The sequence below is a fragment of the Adiantum capillus-veneris genome, chromosome 1, assembly GCF_014529385.1.
Source record: "Adiantum capillus-veneris isolate H3 chromosome 1, ASM1452938v2, whole genome shotgun sequence".
Taxonomy (NCBI): Eukaryota; Viridiplantae; Streptophyta; class Polypodiopsida; order Polypodiales; family Pteridaceae; genus Adiantum; species Adiantum capillus-veneris.
The window spans coordinates 96,408,201-96,426,425 of record NC_140931.1 but is presented as its reverse complement, the minus strand read 5'-3'; the positions used below and the strand labels follow the sequence as shown (position 1 = coordinate 96,426,425).

Genomic DNA, 18,225 nt, shown 5'->3' with positions numbered 1-18,225 from the left:
GATCACAAAATGGCAAGGCCCTGGAGTCTTAATTTGTGGGTTGCGAGTTCAAAACCTGGGGGCTATTTGGTTAAGAAGCCCTTTACAAAATTGACAGCCCACGTTGTGTGCGATGGGAGTGGGCATCAATCCCTCATGAAAGGAGAGTGGCAATCGATCGTGTCTCTCTCTCTCTCTGATCTCTCTCTAAATCTTTAAGAAAGATAAGATTATGGGGGAGCCAAATTCAATCCATAAGTGTTTTTAGTGCCCATTTGGAAGTGCTAGCCCATCAACAATGGTCACTCAAGTCTCAAGTGCCACTGGACTAACTCAAATACTGTGTGACAAACTCGTAAGATACATCAAAGATAATAAAGTTAGCTCACTCATTGGCATCTATATTTATACTGCTATACTATTATAAAAGGGGGAGAGATTCCGGCTCCCTCCTTCGAACACATGACGGCTTCTGCTTCATCAAACCAAATCCCGCAGTGTGTCCTGCACCCCAACGCTCAACGCACATAGAGAGAGAGAGAGAGAGAGAGAGAGAGAAAAGGACAAGAAGAACGAGAGAAAGGCAACCGGGTATAAGCCAATGGGCAGAAAAATTTAAACTCCAAAAGCAAACTCAAAAAGTGGGAAACAACTTCATTGCAAGTTGCGAACGAAAGGGTTATTTCTGTCTTCGTCATCTTCATGAGAAGCCTGGTTTTAAACCAACTGGATGATGACGAAGGTGAGAATGAGCAAGGCAACGTATACGCAGAAATGTAAGAAGGTCAATGGGCTATACCCTCCTTGAAGAAGGGGAAGGCCAACCCTAGAAGATTGTGTTACTCTTCTAACCTGTGAAGCAGAGGGATTTAGCAGGCTTCCTCAGTAGTCATCTGATGGCTCCAGTCGCTCATGCAGGCTCGTCGGCGGCGATGTCTCAATGTAAATCAGCTCATACACAACTCCTGCAAGGGCTGCACCGAGGATAGGCCCCACCCAGTAGATCCAGTGGTCATCCCAGCTCCATGACACGAGGGCCGGCCCGAATGACCGTGCCGGGTTAAGAGAGCAGCTGCTGAAAGGCCCGCCGCACAAAATGAGCGCTGTTACCAACAGCCCCACAGTCAAGGGTGCTGATGATGATGTCTCCTTTGCCCTTGGGTCCACTGCTCTTGCATATATGGTATACAACAAGATGAATGTCATCACAATCTCCAATACCAATGCTTGCCCAACATTGTCGCCCCCTCCCACAGCGTGTAATGGCAAACTCTGCCGCAACATTTACACACAGATTAGCAAAATGCCAAAGTTCTATCGGAAATGCAGTTAAAGCCATGCTTCCTTGTTGGCATTGCCATAATGGCCCTTGTCATTGCATTTAAAGAGAGGATATAGCAAAATCTAGCTTGATCAATGATGCTACACAATTTCTTTTGTACTTACCGCAGTGTCCGTTGCATACTTGAGCAAAAGACTGGCAAGGATAGCCCCCACAAGTTGCATAATGATGTAGAGAATTGATTTGAATACAGTGATGTATCCACCGACCAACAGGCCCACAGTCACAGCTGGGTTGACATGGCCTCCTGATACATGATAAGAATTCGCGATGGCTACATAAATTGCGAATCCATGGCAGATGGCGGCTATCAGTAGACCCATCGGCTTGAGGGTCGAGCTTCCACTCACTACAACTGCATAGCAGAAAGGTGATGCCATAAACAAGTGGGTAAACATGAGAGATGGACTTGAAAATAGATTTGCACACTTTGCAATGTACACATCAGGGCAGGATGTGCTTGGTCAGGTGGGATAATGTACAATGTCATGATCTGCGATGCACACGCGCACAGAAGATGCACAAATCAGGGGATAAGCATGTTCATGATATTGTTCATGTGCCCAATTACATCAGACTGTGGAAAATATGGCCATGAGACATGAGAACCAAGGCTTACCGTAGGCAATGGAGGAGCCTTCTCCGATAAAGACGAAGAAAAAAGTTGCGACAAGCTCTGCAAAGCCAGCCTTGAGAGGCTCAGGATCCATGAGTTCATTGTAGCGGCCGAGGGCGATGTCACGGAGAGGCATATTGGCTTGGCAATCTTCTTCAAAATCAACAGTTAACTGGACAGTGGAGAGTGAGAGAGGGGGAGAGAAGATGAGGAAGAAGGAGAGGGCAGACTGGTGGGAGGCTATAACAGATTATAATCTAATTATTTAGAAAGATTTTGCTTTTTTTATTATAGTTATAATTATGTACTAGAATGGGGCTTAAAGACCAATGAGGTGAAAGCCTGGCAGGCTTGCAGCACTAACTAGCAGAGAGAGCAAGTTGGTCTTGGCCAATTGTTAATTTATTTATCTTTTTGCAAAGAAAAAATTTAAATAAAGTGCTCTAATGTCTTTCCTTCTTTATTTTTTTAATGTTTTTGGGAGGAGAAAAATTCGCACAAAATCATCCAAGGTCTTGTTGTTCCCTTGAGCACTCTGCTGGCATGACATGTGCACGACTCCCTTTTTTAAGCCTTTTCCTTTCTTTTTTCTTTCTTTAATTTCGAGCTGTCAACCGGTCAAAGCCTGTCCCCCTTGCCAAGGCTTTTCCTCTGTCCTTGCCCTCCTACAAACAAAGAGCTCTCTGCATAGCCTATAGGTAGTCGATGAGAGAACGGCACGTGAGTCCCTCCACATCAACATGCATCATCATAATTTCATAACTATCCTTTTATCCCACCTTTCCTAAGGCTTCGTTCAGACCTGCACAAAGGCAGGCTGCTTTTGGGTACCTTAATACACGGCCTTGGCACTATTTGAGGGTCGACACACATCCCATATGGATGGTATCTAAGGTCCTCGATCATCGGCACTTGCCACAGGTTTGAACTCAAAATGTTCATGCCCCAAGCAGAATGTCTTACTAGCAACAATTCGTGATATTAATAATTAAGGTGTTATCACTGATTGAGCGTTTGATAATTGGTGATAATTTAGGTGTAATCACTGATTCAACGTCTGAATATTGCCGCCGCCCCCCCTCCCCCCCAAAAAAAAAAAAACAAAGAAACTTATTAATAATTCTTTTTTTTACTTTTGTGCAAAACTCACAATTGTAAAAAGATTATATTGATAAATAAAACAATTACAAATTCATGGCATGCTCGTGACAAGCTGTGACAACTTCAACTGTTCATAGATACATTGGCTGAAAGGGAAGCCACCCCACAAGATGAGCCCACACTTTTACTTATGCAACTCTGTCATTGCGACACCTAGGGTCCGGTTTCATTCCTTAGAGTTCCTTTGTTTTCTTATCATTAAAAAATTTCGGACGTCATTTGGAGGGTCTTCTAAGAAAATGTATTTTTCTCACTCTCTCTCTAGAAAATAGAGGTTGATCTTTCATGGTAAAAGTTCAAAAAGTGCACTTCAAGTAGATTCTTTACTCTTATGAACATTCGTTCGTAATGATTGAAGGATAATCTTCTTTTCACGCGAAGAGTTGCAGAACAAGGGCATGTATCGGGGCTGTAGGAGTGGCCAATGGCCTTACGACGAGAGAAGGTGAAGGGGGCAGAGGAAAGGCTCTGTAGTGCTGCAAGGCACGCAGATTTTAGTTTTGGTTGTTAAATTGACGCGGAATCTGGGGAGATTCTATATAATGTAGGTAGTATGGACCGAATGTCTCCCCAATCTCAGAAAAATAAAAATTCTCTCAAAACATATTAAGTACATAAGTGAAGGGTAAGTTTATGAAATTAAAAGACACATGTAAGTGGAAAGTCAACAGACATATGAAGGTGGAATGTGAAAAGACACATGAAGATGGAAAGTCAAAAGACCTCTTGTGTCCATACAAAGAGGTGTTTCTCTTCTCTTTTATTTTCCCTTTAGAGCTTTCTTTTCTTCAAAGTGTCCTCTCTCTCTCTCTCTCTCTCTCTCTCTCTCTCTCAATGTTGCATCCGTCGCAATGTTGCATCCTTCTTTTATAGTTAACATTGTTACAGATCTACATGCTTCGTCATTGCCTGTGGCTACATGCTATAGACTACTGCATCATTTTTGTTGTTGTTGAGGGAATCTTTGAATTAAGAATACCTTTAAATTTTTTTGGACAATTAGGCAATACATACACAAAGGATTAGATATATTAAGGCTAATATAGCCTTAATAAAATTTCCTTTGGACGATTAGGCAATTTCCACCTGACATTCATTGGTGTGAATAGCACACCAATGATATGAATAACATCATTTGGTGTGGGGGAGGGAGACGAGAGAGAGTAAGGTCGATTAATTTTCACACGAGTGACACTTGTGAATAGCACACCAAATTGTTACCATATACATGTGGTAGTGATGTGTGTGAACACACTAGGACCGTCGAGGCATTTTTTCCCTCTTTAGGAGGTTTTTCCCCCCGTGCATTGTATATACGCCCATCACTCTAGGGCTATCTATCTTTCCATTTCACACTAAGTAACACACTCTCTATTGTGTGCCTTGAGCTTCCTTCGTCTTCTCCAAGCTGTGCGTGTTTCTCTGCAACCCTAATTCCAACAATTGGTATCAGAGCAGGTCACGTCCTCCCGGGCTTAGTCGCCAGCTGCTCCAGCACATGCCTGTTCACTTTCTCCGATTTCAGTGAGCTTTGGCGAGCGTTCGCAGGTCGACAAATATTTTGGGCAAGCTCGAAGAGATAGGTCTGCTCAGAATTTTGATTTGGGCTCATTTCGGCCTCCGTTTTCACTACAGGCAGTACTGCATAGGCTATTTCGTCATTTTGTGCAGAATTTCTGTCAATGCCGTTTTCTGCATAATAGGTGCCTTATAGTCTTCTACGGTTTGTGCTATATAGCACAGGTTGTTCCCGCTCCATTTCTCCTATTTTCAGGCAGTTTTCACATCAGGTGCAACATTTACCATGGCTGACAACAACAACACAAATGTGTTCAAGATGTTTGCTGCTGAGGACAGGTTGGATGGGGACAACTACCCGATGTGGGCTTATATGATGCAACATGTTCTTGTGTCAAAAGGTGTCTGGAACATTGTGCAAGGCATTGATGTACGTCCTGGTTCTGAGGATGTAGGCGATGTTGAGGATGTTGCAGGTCTTGCTGCAAGGATTGCCGCTGTTAGAGTTGTTTTGCCTACAGCAGAACAAGCTCGTTGGGATGTTAAGGATACGCAGGCTCATGCATTGATTGCGTTGTCTGTGAAGCGCACCATTGTTCCTCACATCCGTTCAGCAAAATCAGCAAAACAGGCTTGGGATATTTTAGCAGGTCTTTATGCAAACCGCAATGAGGCTAAAATTGCTTTGCTGCGTAAAGAGCTGGAGTCGAAGATTATGCATGAGGAAGATGATATGGACACTTTCCTTGCTAGTGTCAAGGATATCAATGAGCAACTCATTTCTGCAAGAGAAGTCATTTCAGACAGTTCCCTAGTGCAGACTGTTCTGGATGCCTTACCAGATTCCAACCAGACTTTTGCTAGTACTTGGAGACTGATGACCCAAGGAAATCTTGAAGTTGTCAAGTTTGATGCATTATGCACATTGCTGTTGCAAGAGTCACTGTCCAGAAAAAACAGGACTAGACAGCGTGCAATTGAACAAGCTTTTATTGCTTCTCAAAGAAAGGGTGGTAACAGTAATGCAGCCACTTCTTATGGTTCTGCTGCGAGTAGCAAAAATTATGTTCCTAATGCTTCTGCTGGCAGCACTTCGTTTGGCATTTCTGGTGATAAGGGCAAAAAGAAGATGCGTTGCCATTATTGTAAAGCCAATGATCACTTGATCAAGTCGTGTCCTAAGTTGAAGGCCAAAGAGGCTAAGAAGAAAGAGGGTGGTTCCACTGCAAATGATGGTTCCACTACAAATGCAGCCATTGTTGAGTCTTCTGTGAAAGGAGACTGTAATGCTGATGTTGATGCAGAATGGGCTTTTAGCGCAGAGTGCACTTACAATCTTGCTGTCCATGATGCATGCTTGTCAATTGCTGCAGATTCACATGTGTGGTATTTCGACAGTGGTGCTACAAAGCACATTACCTCACATCGTGAATTGTTTACCTCTCTTGAGTCTGTCCCTCATGGGAATTCAGTCACTTGTGCCGACAACGCCTCTTATCCAGTTCAGGGAGTTAGAAAGATTGTGCTCACTGCTGCTAATGGCAGTTCCTTCACACTTGTTGATGCACTTTATGTACCTGGGATCAAGAAGAATCTCTTGTTTGTATCCGCACTTGCTAGACTTGGACTTGTAGTCAAATTTGTGGATGACAGATGTATAGTTCATGATCTCAGTTTTGGTGATGAAATTGTTGCATCTGGCCTTTTGTGCCGTGGGCTGTATAAGCTCACTTTGTATGACAAGTGTGGACAAAATTTTGCAAATGTTGTTGCAGATTCAAGGGCTATTTCAGATGCAAAACTTTGGCATGCACGTTTTGGTCATCTGAATTTTGCCAGTTTGCTACATTTGCAGAAATCTGATATGGTTGCTTCTTTGCCACCTCTTGAAGCACCTGTCAAACATGTTTGTGAAGGTTGTATTTTGGGTAAGATGTAGCGTTCTAAGTTTCCAAAGGATGGTTCAGTTCGGGCCACATGCAGATTGCAGCTTGTGCATAGTGATGTTTGTGGGCCCATGCAAACTCCGTCCTTGGGCAATTACCTGTACTTCGTGACTTTCATTGATGATTACTCCAGGCATGCATGGGTATTTCCGCTTAAAGCGAAGTTCGAAGTTTTTATGTGCTTCAAACAATTTCTGGCTATGGCTGAAAATGTCTCGAAATGTACTATGGGCACCCTCCGTTCCGATCGAGGGGGGAGTATATGTCTCATGAATTTAATGCATTTCTGGCTAGTCGTGGGATAAAACACCAATGTATAGTGCCTTATACACCTCAGCAAAATGGTGTTGCTGAGAGGAAAAACAGGTCACTTACGAAAATGGCACGATGTATGGTCAAAAGTCAAGCTTTACCGCATTCTTTTTGGCTTGAGGCCATCATGTGTGCCACTTATGTACTTAACAGGTGTCCTACGAAAGCTTTGCAGTCTATTACTCCATATGAAGCATGGCATGATAGAAATCCTTCTATTGAGCACATGCGTGTTTTTGGTTGTTTGGCATATGCTTTGGTGCCACAAGTGCAGCGCAGAAAATTGGATGATAAGGCTGTCAAATGTATTTTTGTTGGTTATAGTGCTGAAAGCAAAGGTTACAGGTTGTATCATCCGCAAACAAAACGTATTTTGGTTTCTCGGGATGTAGTGTTTGTGGAAGATTCTGTTCAGCCCTTGCTGTCATGTACTAGAGACAGTAATGTAAGCTCACAGGACATTTATGACACTTTGTTGCCTCTTTTCAATGGTGGAAATACGAATGTAAGTTCCAATGAGGCAAATGTACAGCCTATGGGGGTTTCTGAAAATGTTTTAGATCAGCCTATTAATGATGCAGATGTACATGATGTACTTGATGAGGAAAGGGCTGAAAATGAGCAGGCTAGAGGTATGCCAAAATGGCTGGTGCACACTTTGCGTGACAGTAAATTGGATGCACCTTTGTCTAGTCGTACTCGTTTAGGCTCTCACCATGCATCTTATGCATCAGATTGTTATGCTTTGGCTGTGTCTAGTTTACATGATGTTGAGGAGCCTCTGACTTTTGATGAAGCATAGAATTCAGAAAATTGGATGGCTGCCATGCAATCAGAATATGATGCACTTACAGAAAATGACACACGGACTTTATGTGATTTGCCTCATGGCAAAAAGGCCATTGGTACGAAGTGGGTTTACAAGTTGAAACGCAAGCCGGATGGTGACATCGATCGCCATAAGGCTCGACTTGTTGCAAAAGGTTATGCACAGCAAAAAGGCATAGATTATGAAGAGACTTTTGCTCCCACTTGTCGTATGACTACTGTGCGTTTTCTATGTGCATTGGCAGCTCATTTTGGTTGGGATGTACATCAATCAGACATTGTTACTGCTTTCTTGAATGGTGACATATTTGAGGAAGTTTATGTAATGCAGCCTCGCGGTTTTGTCATAAAAGGACAAGAGGACAAAGTGTGCAAATGTAACAAGGCTTTGTATGGGTTGAAGCAATCTCCTCGTGCTTGGTATGAGAAAGCTGACACTCATTTGGTCAAACAAGGCTTTCGTAACAGTCCAACAGAAAGCACATTGTATGTAAAGCGTGAGGGTGATGTATTTCTCATCGTGGTTCTTTATGTTGATGATTTGCTGATCACTGGACCAAATGATAGACATATTGATGAATTTAAGGCTGATTTGAATGCTACTTTCAAGATGAAAGATTTGGGGCTGTTGCATCAATTCTTTGGGTATACAGTTTAAGCAGTGTGATGGTGGTATTGCCTTGTGTCAGAAAAGTTACATAGAGACATTGCTATGTAAGTTTGGACTTGAGGATTGCAAACCTATTGCCACTCCCATGGAAACAGGTTTGAAGTTGAGTCTACATGATGCTGGCGATCCTGTTGATGTCACTCTTTACCAAACTGTTGTTGGCTGCCTCATTTATGTATGCAACACGAGGCCGGATATTCAGTTTGCAGTCTCACAGGTCAGTAGATTTATGCATAGCCCAGGGTCTAAGCATTGGCAGGCTGTCAAGAGGATTTTCTGCTACCTTAGAGGCACTTTACATCTTGGCTTGTTTTATCCCAAGGGGGGATCATTGCCGCCAGACTTACATGCTTTTTCGGACTCAGATTGGGCTGGTTGTTTGACACGAGAGTGTCCACAAGTGGTTTTTGTTTCATGCTTGGCAGTTCATGTATATCATGGTTGAGCAAGAAGCAACCTACTGTGGCCACTTCGAGTTGTGAGGCTGATTACAGGGCAGTCTTCACAGCTACGGTTGAGTGTGTATGGCTCAGACGCCTTATGGCTGATTTGGGTGTTGGACAGGACACTGCCAACACTATCTACACTAACAGTCAGAGCAATTGGCAGTTGCGAGGAACCCAGTTTTTCATGCTCGCACAAAGCACATTGAGGTGCATTACCACTATGTCACGGAGAGGCTCTCAGCAGGAGAGATCAGCTTGGCTTATGTGCCAACACAGGACAACCTTGCAGATCTTTTCACAAAGGCATTGTCTTGTGAGAAGCTTGAAGCTTTCCGCAAAGCTTTGGGCTTACTCCCCTTTGTGGACTGATCCTGTCCTCAAGGCATGGCACTTCCCTTTACTCATGTGCCAGCTCTCGTTCACCGCATCACTCCAGGGGGGATTTGTTACCATATACATGTGGTAGTGATGTGTGTGAATACACTAGGACCGCCGGGGCATTTTTTCCCTCTTTAGGAGGTTTTTTCCCCCGTGCATTGTATATACGCCCATCACTCCAGGGCTATCTATCTTTCCATTGCACACTAAGTAACACACTCTCTATTGTGTGCCTTGAGCTTCCTTCATCTTCTCCAAGCTGTGTGTGTTTCTCTGCAACCCTAATTCCAACACAAATGATGCCTTTCCTTCCACAGTGTTAGAAATCTCTCTCTCTCTCTCTCTCTCTCTCTCTCTCTCTCTCTCTCTCTGTCTCTCTCTCTCTCTCTCTCTCATCGTCACTGAACTAGGGCCCTAGTTCACCCTTGTCACTAAATGACACCTCAATTTTAGAGGGGGTCTATGGTTGAAAATCGACGTCGCTTGTCGGCGAAGATCACAACCGTTGATCCCAAATGTGAACTTGATGAAAACTAGGTGTAAACTTATACGAATGTGAACTTGCATGTGAACTCTGCAGGCTATGTGTACTATATTATGGTGGTGTGAACTCATTGTAAACTCGATGTGAACTAAGATCTCAATGGGCGAGAACTGCGCAATATAATGTTACCATGTTCCTCGATTAACAAAACATGTGCACAAGCATAATAGCGAGGCATTCCCCCGTGATGGGGAGGTTGTGAGGCCGTTCCCACATACAAATGGATCTGGTAGATCCCCTCCAAGAAAGGAGGTGTCAAATAGTGCCAGGGCTAGTTCACGCTAGTTTCACATCTAGTTTACGTGCAAGTTCACAACGAGTTCACATTTGTTCGAGTTTACATTTAGTTTATATCAAGTTCACATTCGGGATGAATGGTTCTCCATTTAGATCCCCTCTAGCAAAATGAGGGTGTCATTTAATGACGAGTCATTCACCCGGGGTACAGCCATCTTGACTCTCTCGCTCGCGCTCTCTCTCTCTCTCTCTCTCTCTCTCTCTCTCTCTGTGCTGCAAATACTGCTCCCGCCTGGATGCCACGTGATACGCACTGGCTGCCATGAGGCGCGAGCAACACTACAAAATGGAAGCTTTCAGGATTATTGCCAGGGGAAGCAAATAACAGAGACTGCTTGATCAACAGGCGCATTCTGAAGCAGTATAACCTCCAAACCTGATGGCTTTCGATGGCAAAGTACATTAAGTTGTTTGAAGAATCTCTTTTGATGCGTCAGTAGTGCTGCTGTTGATTGTGCTAATTCTAGGTGTCATCTTTGCATGCAGATCAGGCCAATGTCTGTGATCGGCAGCAAGTTAACATACATGCCATAGAGCAGAATGTAGCATGAAATGTGGCTTTCATGTTGAAAGCATTGCCAGAGACTCCTCAAAGGTCTTGAGATACTCATTTCTGAAGCCCTATTTGGTTGTGTTATGCTTGAGTCGTTGATCTTAATTGCCATAAGCTGTTGTGTAGGTGCTCATCAAGACGTGCAGTGAGGTACAACTTCATGAGCCCATTAAGGCATCCTGTAAGGTGCAGCACAATGAAAGACTGGATTTTGGGAGAGGTATTGTTGCTTCACCCTCTACCCTGTCTGTTCTCATCGAAGAATGTATTAGCAGAAAGAATCTGCTTGAAGCGCGGAAAGTGCACGCTCTGGTTAGTGGAATTGGTTATGAGGCTAATTCCCATGTGGGGAGTTACTTGATTCGAATGTTCCTATTTTGTGGTAGTTTGCCTGAAGCAAACAGAGTTTTTAGCAAAATTTATAAACCCAATGTGTATGCTTGGACTGAAATCCTTCTTGCAAATTCAAGAAACAAGCAAGGTGCACAGGCTATTCATATGTATAACCAAATGAACTTGACACGCGTGAAGCCAACCCAGTGTGTTTATTTAGGTGCCCTTCAAGCTTGTGCAATGGCACAATCTCTCAACGAGGGTAGGCAAGTGCATGATGATATTATTAGAGTATGTCTGGAGCAAAATCTTCACCTATCAAGTGCACTAATTGATATGTATGCGAAATGTAAGTCTCTTAGAGATGCTTGGAGTGTTTTTGAACATACATCCAATGGTGATGTAGTACTTTGGAATGCAATGATTGCAGGATTTTCTTTGCAAGGCTCCTGCCCCGAAGCCCTCCAGCTGCTGCAGCAAATGGAAGAAGCGGGACTTCTGCCAAACATTCGGACTTGGAATGCTATTCTTGCTGGGTATTCACAACAAGGGCACGACAAGGAGGCATCACAATTGTTTCAGCAGATTTCCCATGAGGGGTTGGAGGCAAGCATTGTCACATGGAACACATTGATATCTGGTCTTGTGCTACATGGCCACAGTCAAGAGGCATTGAATATGTACCTTCGAATGATGTACGAGGGTGGTAAGCCTGACAAGGCTACATTCATGCCCATTCTGAAAGCATGTGCTGATGTGACAAACTTAAACTTTGGAAGACTAATCCACGAGCAGGTTAATTTTGAGGAGTCCGATTTGGATGTTGAGACAACACTAGTTGACATGTATGCAAAGTGCGCATGCCTTGAGGATGCACGGAATATATTTGAACGACTTCCAGAGAGAGATTTTGCGGTGTACAACTCTCTAATTGCAGGATATGTGTTACAGGGCCACTTATTGGTTGCTCTACTCCTATTCCTAAGAATGCAAAAAGAGGGTGTAATGTGCGACACCACCACGTTTCTTAGCATGATTAGGATTTGCTCTAGGATCACAGCATCCATCTGTGGCAAGCTGATCCACAGCATTGCTATTGAAGATGGTGCCGACGCAAGCGAGTATGTATCCACCAGTCTTATTGACATGTATGTTGAATGTGGCAGCTTTAAGGATGCATGCAGGATTTTTGACATGATGTCGAAAATATACATAACCTGCTGGAATGCCTTGATTACTGGATATGCATTGTATAGCGACTTTTCTTCAGTTTACCAAACATTAGAGCTCATGCGGAAGAATGGGCTAAATCCAGATAGTGTGACATTCACTTCTCTCTTAGGTGCCTGTAGCTTAACAGGAGCAATAGGGGATGGCTCATACCTTTTGAACTCCATGAGAGAAACTTATGATGTTACCCCTGCCCATGAGCACTTTGGTTGTATGGTCAATCTTCTTGGTGCTGCTGGGTGTTTAATGGAAGCAGAAGATTTGCTCCGTGTGATGCCACTCAAACCCACAATTGTGCCATGGACTTCTTTGCTTAACAGTTGTAGGGTTCATAGTGAGGTGGATTTGGCCGAGGTTTGCTTTCAGCATATCATAGATATTGATGAATGCTGTGCTTCAGCATTTTTACTCATGTTGAATATATATACTGCTGCTGGGATGGTCGATAAAGTGGAGAAGTTGAAGGCCATGCGACAGCACGTTAATGCTTGGAAGGAACCAGGAAAAGCTTACATTGAGATAGGTGGGGTAGTGCATAGCTTTGTGGTCGGGGATGATATTCATCCACAAAATGATGCCATTTATGAAAGGTTGATGGTTTTGGTTACTCGGTTAAAGCGTGAAGGACATGTCACAGTTTTAAGCTGACTGTCAAGAAGTGATTTTAAAAATCTGAGTGCACCTTTTGCCAGCATATCTGACTCAATAGCGTACTCGTACATCTTTTGTGTGGTTGTGTTGATGCCATGGGAGATCCACCTCAAACTATGTAAGTATAGCACGTGTTTTTGTATTTGAAAGAGTTCCAAATACATGTAGAGGAGGGATTAAAAAATGAACTTTTTTTACAAAAGTTACAGGTTCATGAAAGAAAAGGGGTCTTTTAAGGTTACTTACACACAGCCCGCCGGTGCTTGGGCCTGCAGACGCGGAAGACAGCTGGCGTTGAATGATGGGCTGTGAAAAACAGGCAGCGCCCAAAAAATGGACAGGCAAACTCCCCTGCCCTAACATGGGCGGGCATTGAACTTCGTACAGCTCACCTAGGGCCCAACGTCACCTAGGCAAACTCCCCTGCCCTAACATGGGCGGGCATTAAACTTCGTACAGCTCACCTAGGGCCCAATGCGATGCTAGTCACCTTTTTAAATCACAACCTGGCTAATGGGTAACAAATACCCGCCCATGTCGAAAAGGGACGGCAAGCGCATGGGTTGTGTGCAAAGAGCCTAATTCATTGTGCAAAGAGCCTAATTCATTGTGAAGTGTGTGTATAGCGGGGTGTTATAAATACCTCTTGAAGGTTTGGGTTATATGTATTTTTGACAGGTGGACCCTTCAAGGTTGATGTCAAGAAGGGTGTGCTATAACTTTGGAACCTTATATGATTTTTCCCTTATCATCCTAGGTGGAGTGACAATCAAGTGCTTCCATTATTAACAGTTCATCATAAGATGTACCATGTTTTTAACAATTTTTCTAAAGCTTGGTGTCATGACGCCATCAAAAGTATGTTGTCATCCTTAGGTGCAAAACTGTTACTGTCCAGTGTTGGTTGCTTGCAGGGTGGTCTTTAACTCAACATCAGTTGAAGTTACCGAATGATGTATGTTTGGAAGCATTGCCTCTCACAAGACTTGATGATTTGTCATGCAGAAGGTTCTTGGAAAAGTCTTTGAAAAGCTTAAGAGTTCATTGATGAATGATTGAATTGACTAAGCCTTGTTTGCATCTTTAGAAACAACTGCAAATTGTCTAAGAGTATAAGTGTAACTTGTTTTTTGGCATGTTAGAGGCCCTTCACATTGGGAAAGTGTAGTGTATACAAGGCATCCATTGTCTTGGTAGATGTCACTCTGATCATTGACAGAGAGGCTGGTCACCTACGAAAGGAGGCCACGCCTTCATTTGTGACCGATGAAAACCCATTGGCGAAGTGCCAATGCATAGGCTTTGAGGTTAGGCATTCGGTTGAGTGGTACGGGGCGCTTGATCTTATAGATGCATATCTATGTCCTTGGTCATTGGCTTGAGAATGCAAATGAGAATTGACCTTGCCAAACCAGGGGGGAGAATCTAAACCGGCTTACATAGCCACGAATCTCACCGAAGAGGAATAGCAGTTTTTGATAGCTACTCTTGAAGGAGTACGAGCGGAAGTGCGACGCGAGAGAGAGTGCGAGAAGAAGAGCAAGACGATATGGTGAACTCGCTCTACTGTAATGTGTAGAGCATAGTGAGTTCTTATTAGGTTTTTACAAAAGAATATGTGTACATACCTGACAGCCCGCCCACTTACCTGGGCGACCACATTGGGCTTTATACCCCAACAACCTCCCACTTAAAGTCCAATGTGGTACTTTAAGTGTGAGAGAAGCTACTATACAAGCTAATATACAAGAGATGTAGAGAAGTGATGTACTACCCTACACCTATCTTCTTGCGAAAATGCGCAAAGCTCTCTGAGGGAAGTCCTTTTGTAAGTAGATCAGCAGGATTTTCTGTGGTGTGAACTTTGACAAGCTGAAGTTGCTTATCCTCGAGCATTTCCCTGATGAAATGATACTTCACATCCACATGCTTTGTCTTTGAGTGATAAACTGGATTGCGAGCCAATTGTATAGCACTTTGACTATCACAATATAACACATGCATCTCTTCTTTGATTCTCAAATCTGTTACTAGTCGATTAAGCCAAATTGATTCTTTGCATGCCTCTGATGCTGCAACATATTCAGCCTCTGTAGTAGACTGAGTAACACAATCTTGTAATCTAGAATGCCATGATACTGCTCCACCAGCCAATGTAAAGACATACCCTGACGTAGACCTTCGGTTGTCTAAGTCACCTGCATAATCTGAGTCTGTAAAACCCTTTACACTTAGCTCCTGACTCCCATAGCATATACGCATACTCTTTGTAGCTTTCAGGTATCTCAATATTCCTTTCACTGCCTCCCAATGTTTCTTGCCTGGGTTTGACATGTATCGACTTACTACTCCCACTGCAAATGCAATGTCTGGGCGAGTAGCAATCATTGCATACATCAAACTACCCACTGCAGACGCATATGGAATCTTATCCATTTCAGCCTGTTCTTCCTCAGACACAGGACAATCTTGTTTGCTAAGTTTCACATATGGTGGCAATGGAACACTCAATGCCTTTCCCTTCTCCATATTGAAACGTTGCAAAACCTTGTCAATATACTCTGTTTGAGATAACCAAATCAACTTCTTTGATCTGTCTCTCTCAATGCGCATACCAAGTATATGACTTGCCTCACCCATGTCTTTCATGTCAAACGATTTTGCCATCTTTGACTTCAAAGCTGAAATTTCTTCCAAGTGCTTGCCAGCAATCAACATGTCATCGACATACAAAATAAGGATCAGCCAACTGCCATCCTTAGCCTTCTTTGTATATAGACAGTGATCGAACTCACTACCTTTGTAGCCTTGAGAAAGCATAAACTTGTGGAATTTATGGTACCATGCCCTCGGTGATTGTTTTAAGCCATAAAGACTCTTTAACAACTGGCATACCCAATCTTCCTTGCCTTTCTCAACAAACCCTTCTGGCTGCTGCATGTAAATTTCCACATCTAAATCACCATGCAAGAACGCTGTCTTGACATCCATTTAGTGCAACACCAAATCTAATATGGCAACCAATGCAAGAAAGCATCTCAATGTAGTCATCTTGACCACCGGAGAGAAGACTTCATCAAAGTCAATGCCTTGTTCTTGCTTAAAGCCCTTGGCAACAAGCCTTGCTTTGTACTTTGGATGACTATCATGAGCGGTGATCTTATACCTGTAAACCCATTTACAAGGTAGAGCCTTTTTGCCCCGTGGTAATTTAACTAGCTTCCATGTCTGGTTTTTATGCAGAGCTGTCATCTCTGATTGCATGGCCAATTGCCAATTCTCGGAGTCCTTCATTTGCATTGCTTCCTTGTAACATGAAGGCTCATTGCAATCAGTCAACATGACATAGTTCATAGATGGAACAAACCTATCAGGAGGTCGCGTGACACGTCCAGATCTACGCACAATAGGTGGCTCAGGCTCAGCCACAACCTGTGGTTCCAATCTATCTTGTCCTTGCTCCTCTTGAGCCCTGACATTTTGTCTTGCACGTGCAGGTCCATCTTCTTGGAAGACAACTCTTCTAATCTCCTCAACCCTCTCTGGTTTAGAATGATATTTGGATTCATTAAAGTGAACATCATTGCTGCGGACAACCTTTCTGGATTCGGGATCCCAAAGTCTGTACCCCATCTCACCAGAATTACCATAGCTTAGAAAGATGCACTTTCTACTCTTTGGCTCAAGTTTGTTCCTAAATTCCTTTGGAACGTGAGTATATGCCTCACAGCCAAAGACTCTGAGATGCTTGTATGAGGGAATTTTGCCTGACCATACCATCTCTGGCACTGAATCCTTCTGCAAAACCTTGCTAGGAGATCTATTTACAAGATGAACAGCTGTTGATACAGCTTCAGCCCAAAACCCATTTGGCAGCTGTGCATTAGACAACATACTTCTGACCTTCTCTTGTATGGTCCTATTCATCCTCTCAGCAACACCATTTTGAGGAGGATTGTAAGGAGCAGTAAGTTCACGTTTTATACCTTTTGACTCACAAAAGTCCTGAAAGGCCTTTGAAACATACTCACCACCATTGTCAGTGCGTAAGCATTTAAGCTTCTTGCCACTTTGATTCTCCACAAGTGTCACAAACGTTTTGAAAACACTAAACGCTTCATCCTTGTGCTTGAGAAAGTAAACCCATACTTTCCTCGAGTAATCATCTATAAATGTCATAAAGTAAGAAGCTCCCCCTAGAGATAGGTTAGGCATAGGTCCACACAAATCACTATGAACAAGTGCCAACTGTGTATCTCTTCTACTGCTTCTATGCTTATGTGGCTACTGTGTTTGCTTACAATACAGACAATGTTCACAGAATTCAAAATCATTAAATGAAAAGCCAGGCAAATAACCAGAACGAGACAAGATTTCCATTCCCTTCTTGGACATATGTCCTAACCGGCTATGCCACAAAGAAACGTTCGGCTGCTCGGTTACATTGATTACATTTTTAGAGACATTTGATACATAAATCATGTAAAGTCCTCCAGACTTTACTCCATGTGCTACTGTCATAGAACCCTTGGATATCTTCCACATGTTCTGTCCAAAAGTGGTGACGTAGCTAGCATCATCAAGTAAACCTGTGCTGATCAAGCTCTTTGTAATTGCGGGAACATGTCTCACATTCTTTAGCGTGAAAGAAGAGCCATTCTGAAACTTCAATTGAACATCTCCAACACCTAAGATCTCACATGTTTGCCCATTGCCTAGCCGAACATGATCTTTAGTGGTCACATAAGAGGTAAACCACTCCTTGTTTGGAGACACATGAAGTGATGCCCCTGAGTCTATAATCCAGTCACTCAGTGCATTTCCATCAGATGCTGTAAGAAGATCTGAGTCCATTGTATTCTTCAAGAAGTAGATGTCTCCTGACACTAGACTGTCATCCTCTGCAACAGTGTTTGTCACATTTATTTCTTGAATCTTCACTGAGGACTTGTTCTTCTCACCATGGTCTTCAGCTTTCTCTTTGCCTTTTTCTGCTTTCCATTCTCTGCAGTCTCTTTTCATGTGACCCTTCTTGCCACAATGGTAGCATTCTATGTCACTCTTGCCTTTAGCACTGCGGGACTTGCTACGAGACTGATTCCTCTTTCCACCTTTGTACTTTTCTTTGGTCCTTCCCCTGACAACTAAGGCTGTTCCTTTGCCTTTGTCCATTGTCTTTCTATTGGTTTCTTCAGTAAGCAGACTTCCTTCTACACTTGCTATGTTCAAACCATCTGGAGGTGCAAAATTACTCAAAGCTGTGCAAAAAGTGTCCCAACTTTCTGGCAATGTGATCAACAGGAACATGGCTCTAACAGGTTCATCAAACTTGACACCTTGAGCTGACAACTGACTATAGATTGTGTTGAATTCATTCAGATGATTGGACATAGGTGTCCCTTCTTTCATCTTCAAGTTAAC

General features: G+C 43.2%; 2 protein-coding genes across 7 annotated transcripts; one reads left to right on the top strand and one right to left on the bottom strand.

Moving 5' to 3' along the window:
- Window positions 1-609: 609 nt before the first annotated feature.
- Window positions 610-2,173, bottom strand: LOC147465225 (putative aquaporin TIP-type). The gene is made up of 3 exons (XM_086518927.1): window positions 1,941-2,173; window positions 1,426-1,676; window positions 610-1,251 (listed from the first exon to the last, which is right to left on the bottom strand). Exons 1-3 carry the CDS (start codon window positions 2,071-2,073, stop codon window positions 862-864), a joined length of 774 nt encoding a protein of 257 aa, XP_086375053.1. The 5' UTR covers window positions 2,074-2,173; the 3' UTR covers window positions 610-861.
- Window positions 2,174-10,168: 7,995 nt separating this feature from the next.
- On the top strand, window positions 10,169-13,551 carry LOC147465224 (pentatricopeptide repeat-containing protein At1g08070, chloroplastic-like). Of its 6 annotated transcripts, none has more exons than XR_015188992.1 (4): window positions 10,169-10,434; window positions 10,524-10,632; window positions 10,717-12,922; window positions 13,014-13,551. XR_015188992.1 is itself a non-coding variant. In XM_086518922.1 (4 exons), exons 2-4 carry the CDS (start codon window positions 10,585-10,587, stop codon window positions 12,799-12,801), a joined length of 1,590 nt encoding a protein of 529 aa, XP_086375048.1. In that variant the 5' UTR covers window positions 10,169-10,398; window positions 10,524-10,584; the 3' UTR covers window positions 12,802-13,551. The 6 variants fall into 6 exon arrangements, 4 of the variants coding, with proteins under 4 accessions (XP_086375048.1, XP_086375045.1, XP_086375039.1 ...); XR_015188991.1 differs by having other exon boundaries at window positions 13,008-13,551; XM_086518922.1 differs by having other exon boundaries at window positions 10,169-10,398; window positions 10,717-10,810; window positions 11,354-13,551.
- The last annotated feature ends 4,674 nt before the right edge of the window (window positions 13,552-18,225 follow it).

Coding starts and splice junctions, on each gene's coding strand:
- LOC147465225 (XM_086518927.1), bottom strand. CDS start 2,073: ATGCCTCTCCGTGACATCGCCCTCGGCCGCTACAATGAACTCATGGAT. Junction 1,677..1,940: donor AGGCTCCTCCATTGCCTACG/GTAAGCCTTGGT, acceptor TCTGCTATGCAG/TTGTAGTGAGTGGAAGCTCG. Junction 1,252..1,425: donor AGTATGCAACGGACACTGCG/GTAAGTACAAAA, acceptor ATGTTGCGGCAG/AGTTTGCCATTACACGCTGT.
- LOC147465224 (XM_086518913.1), top strand. CDS start 10,585: ATGAAATGTGGCTTTCATGTTGAAAGCATTGCCAGAGACTCCTCAAAG. Junction 10,633..10,716: donor TTGCCAGAGACTCCTCAAAG/GTCTTGAGATAC, acceptor GCTGTTGTGTAG/GTGCTCATCAAGACGTGCAG.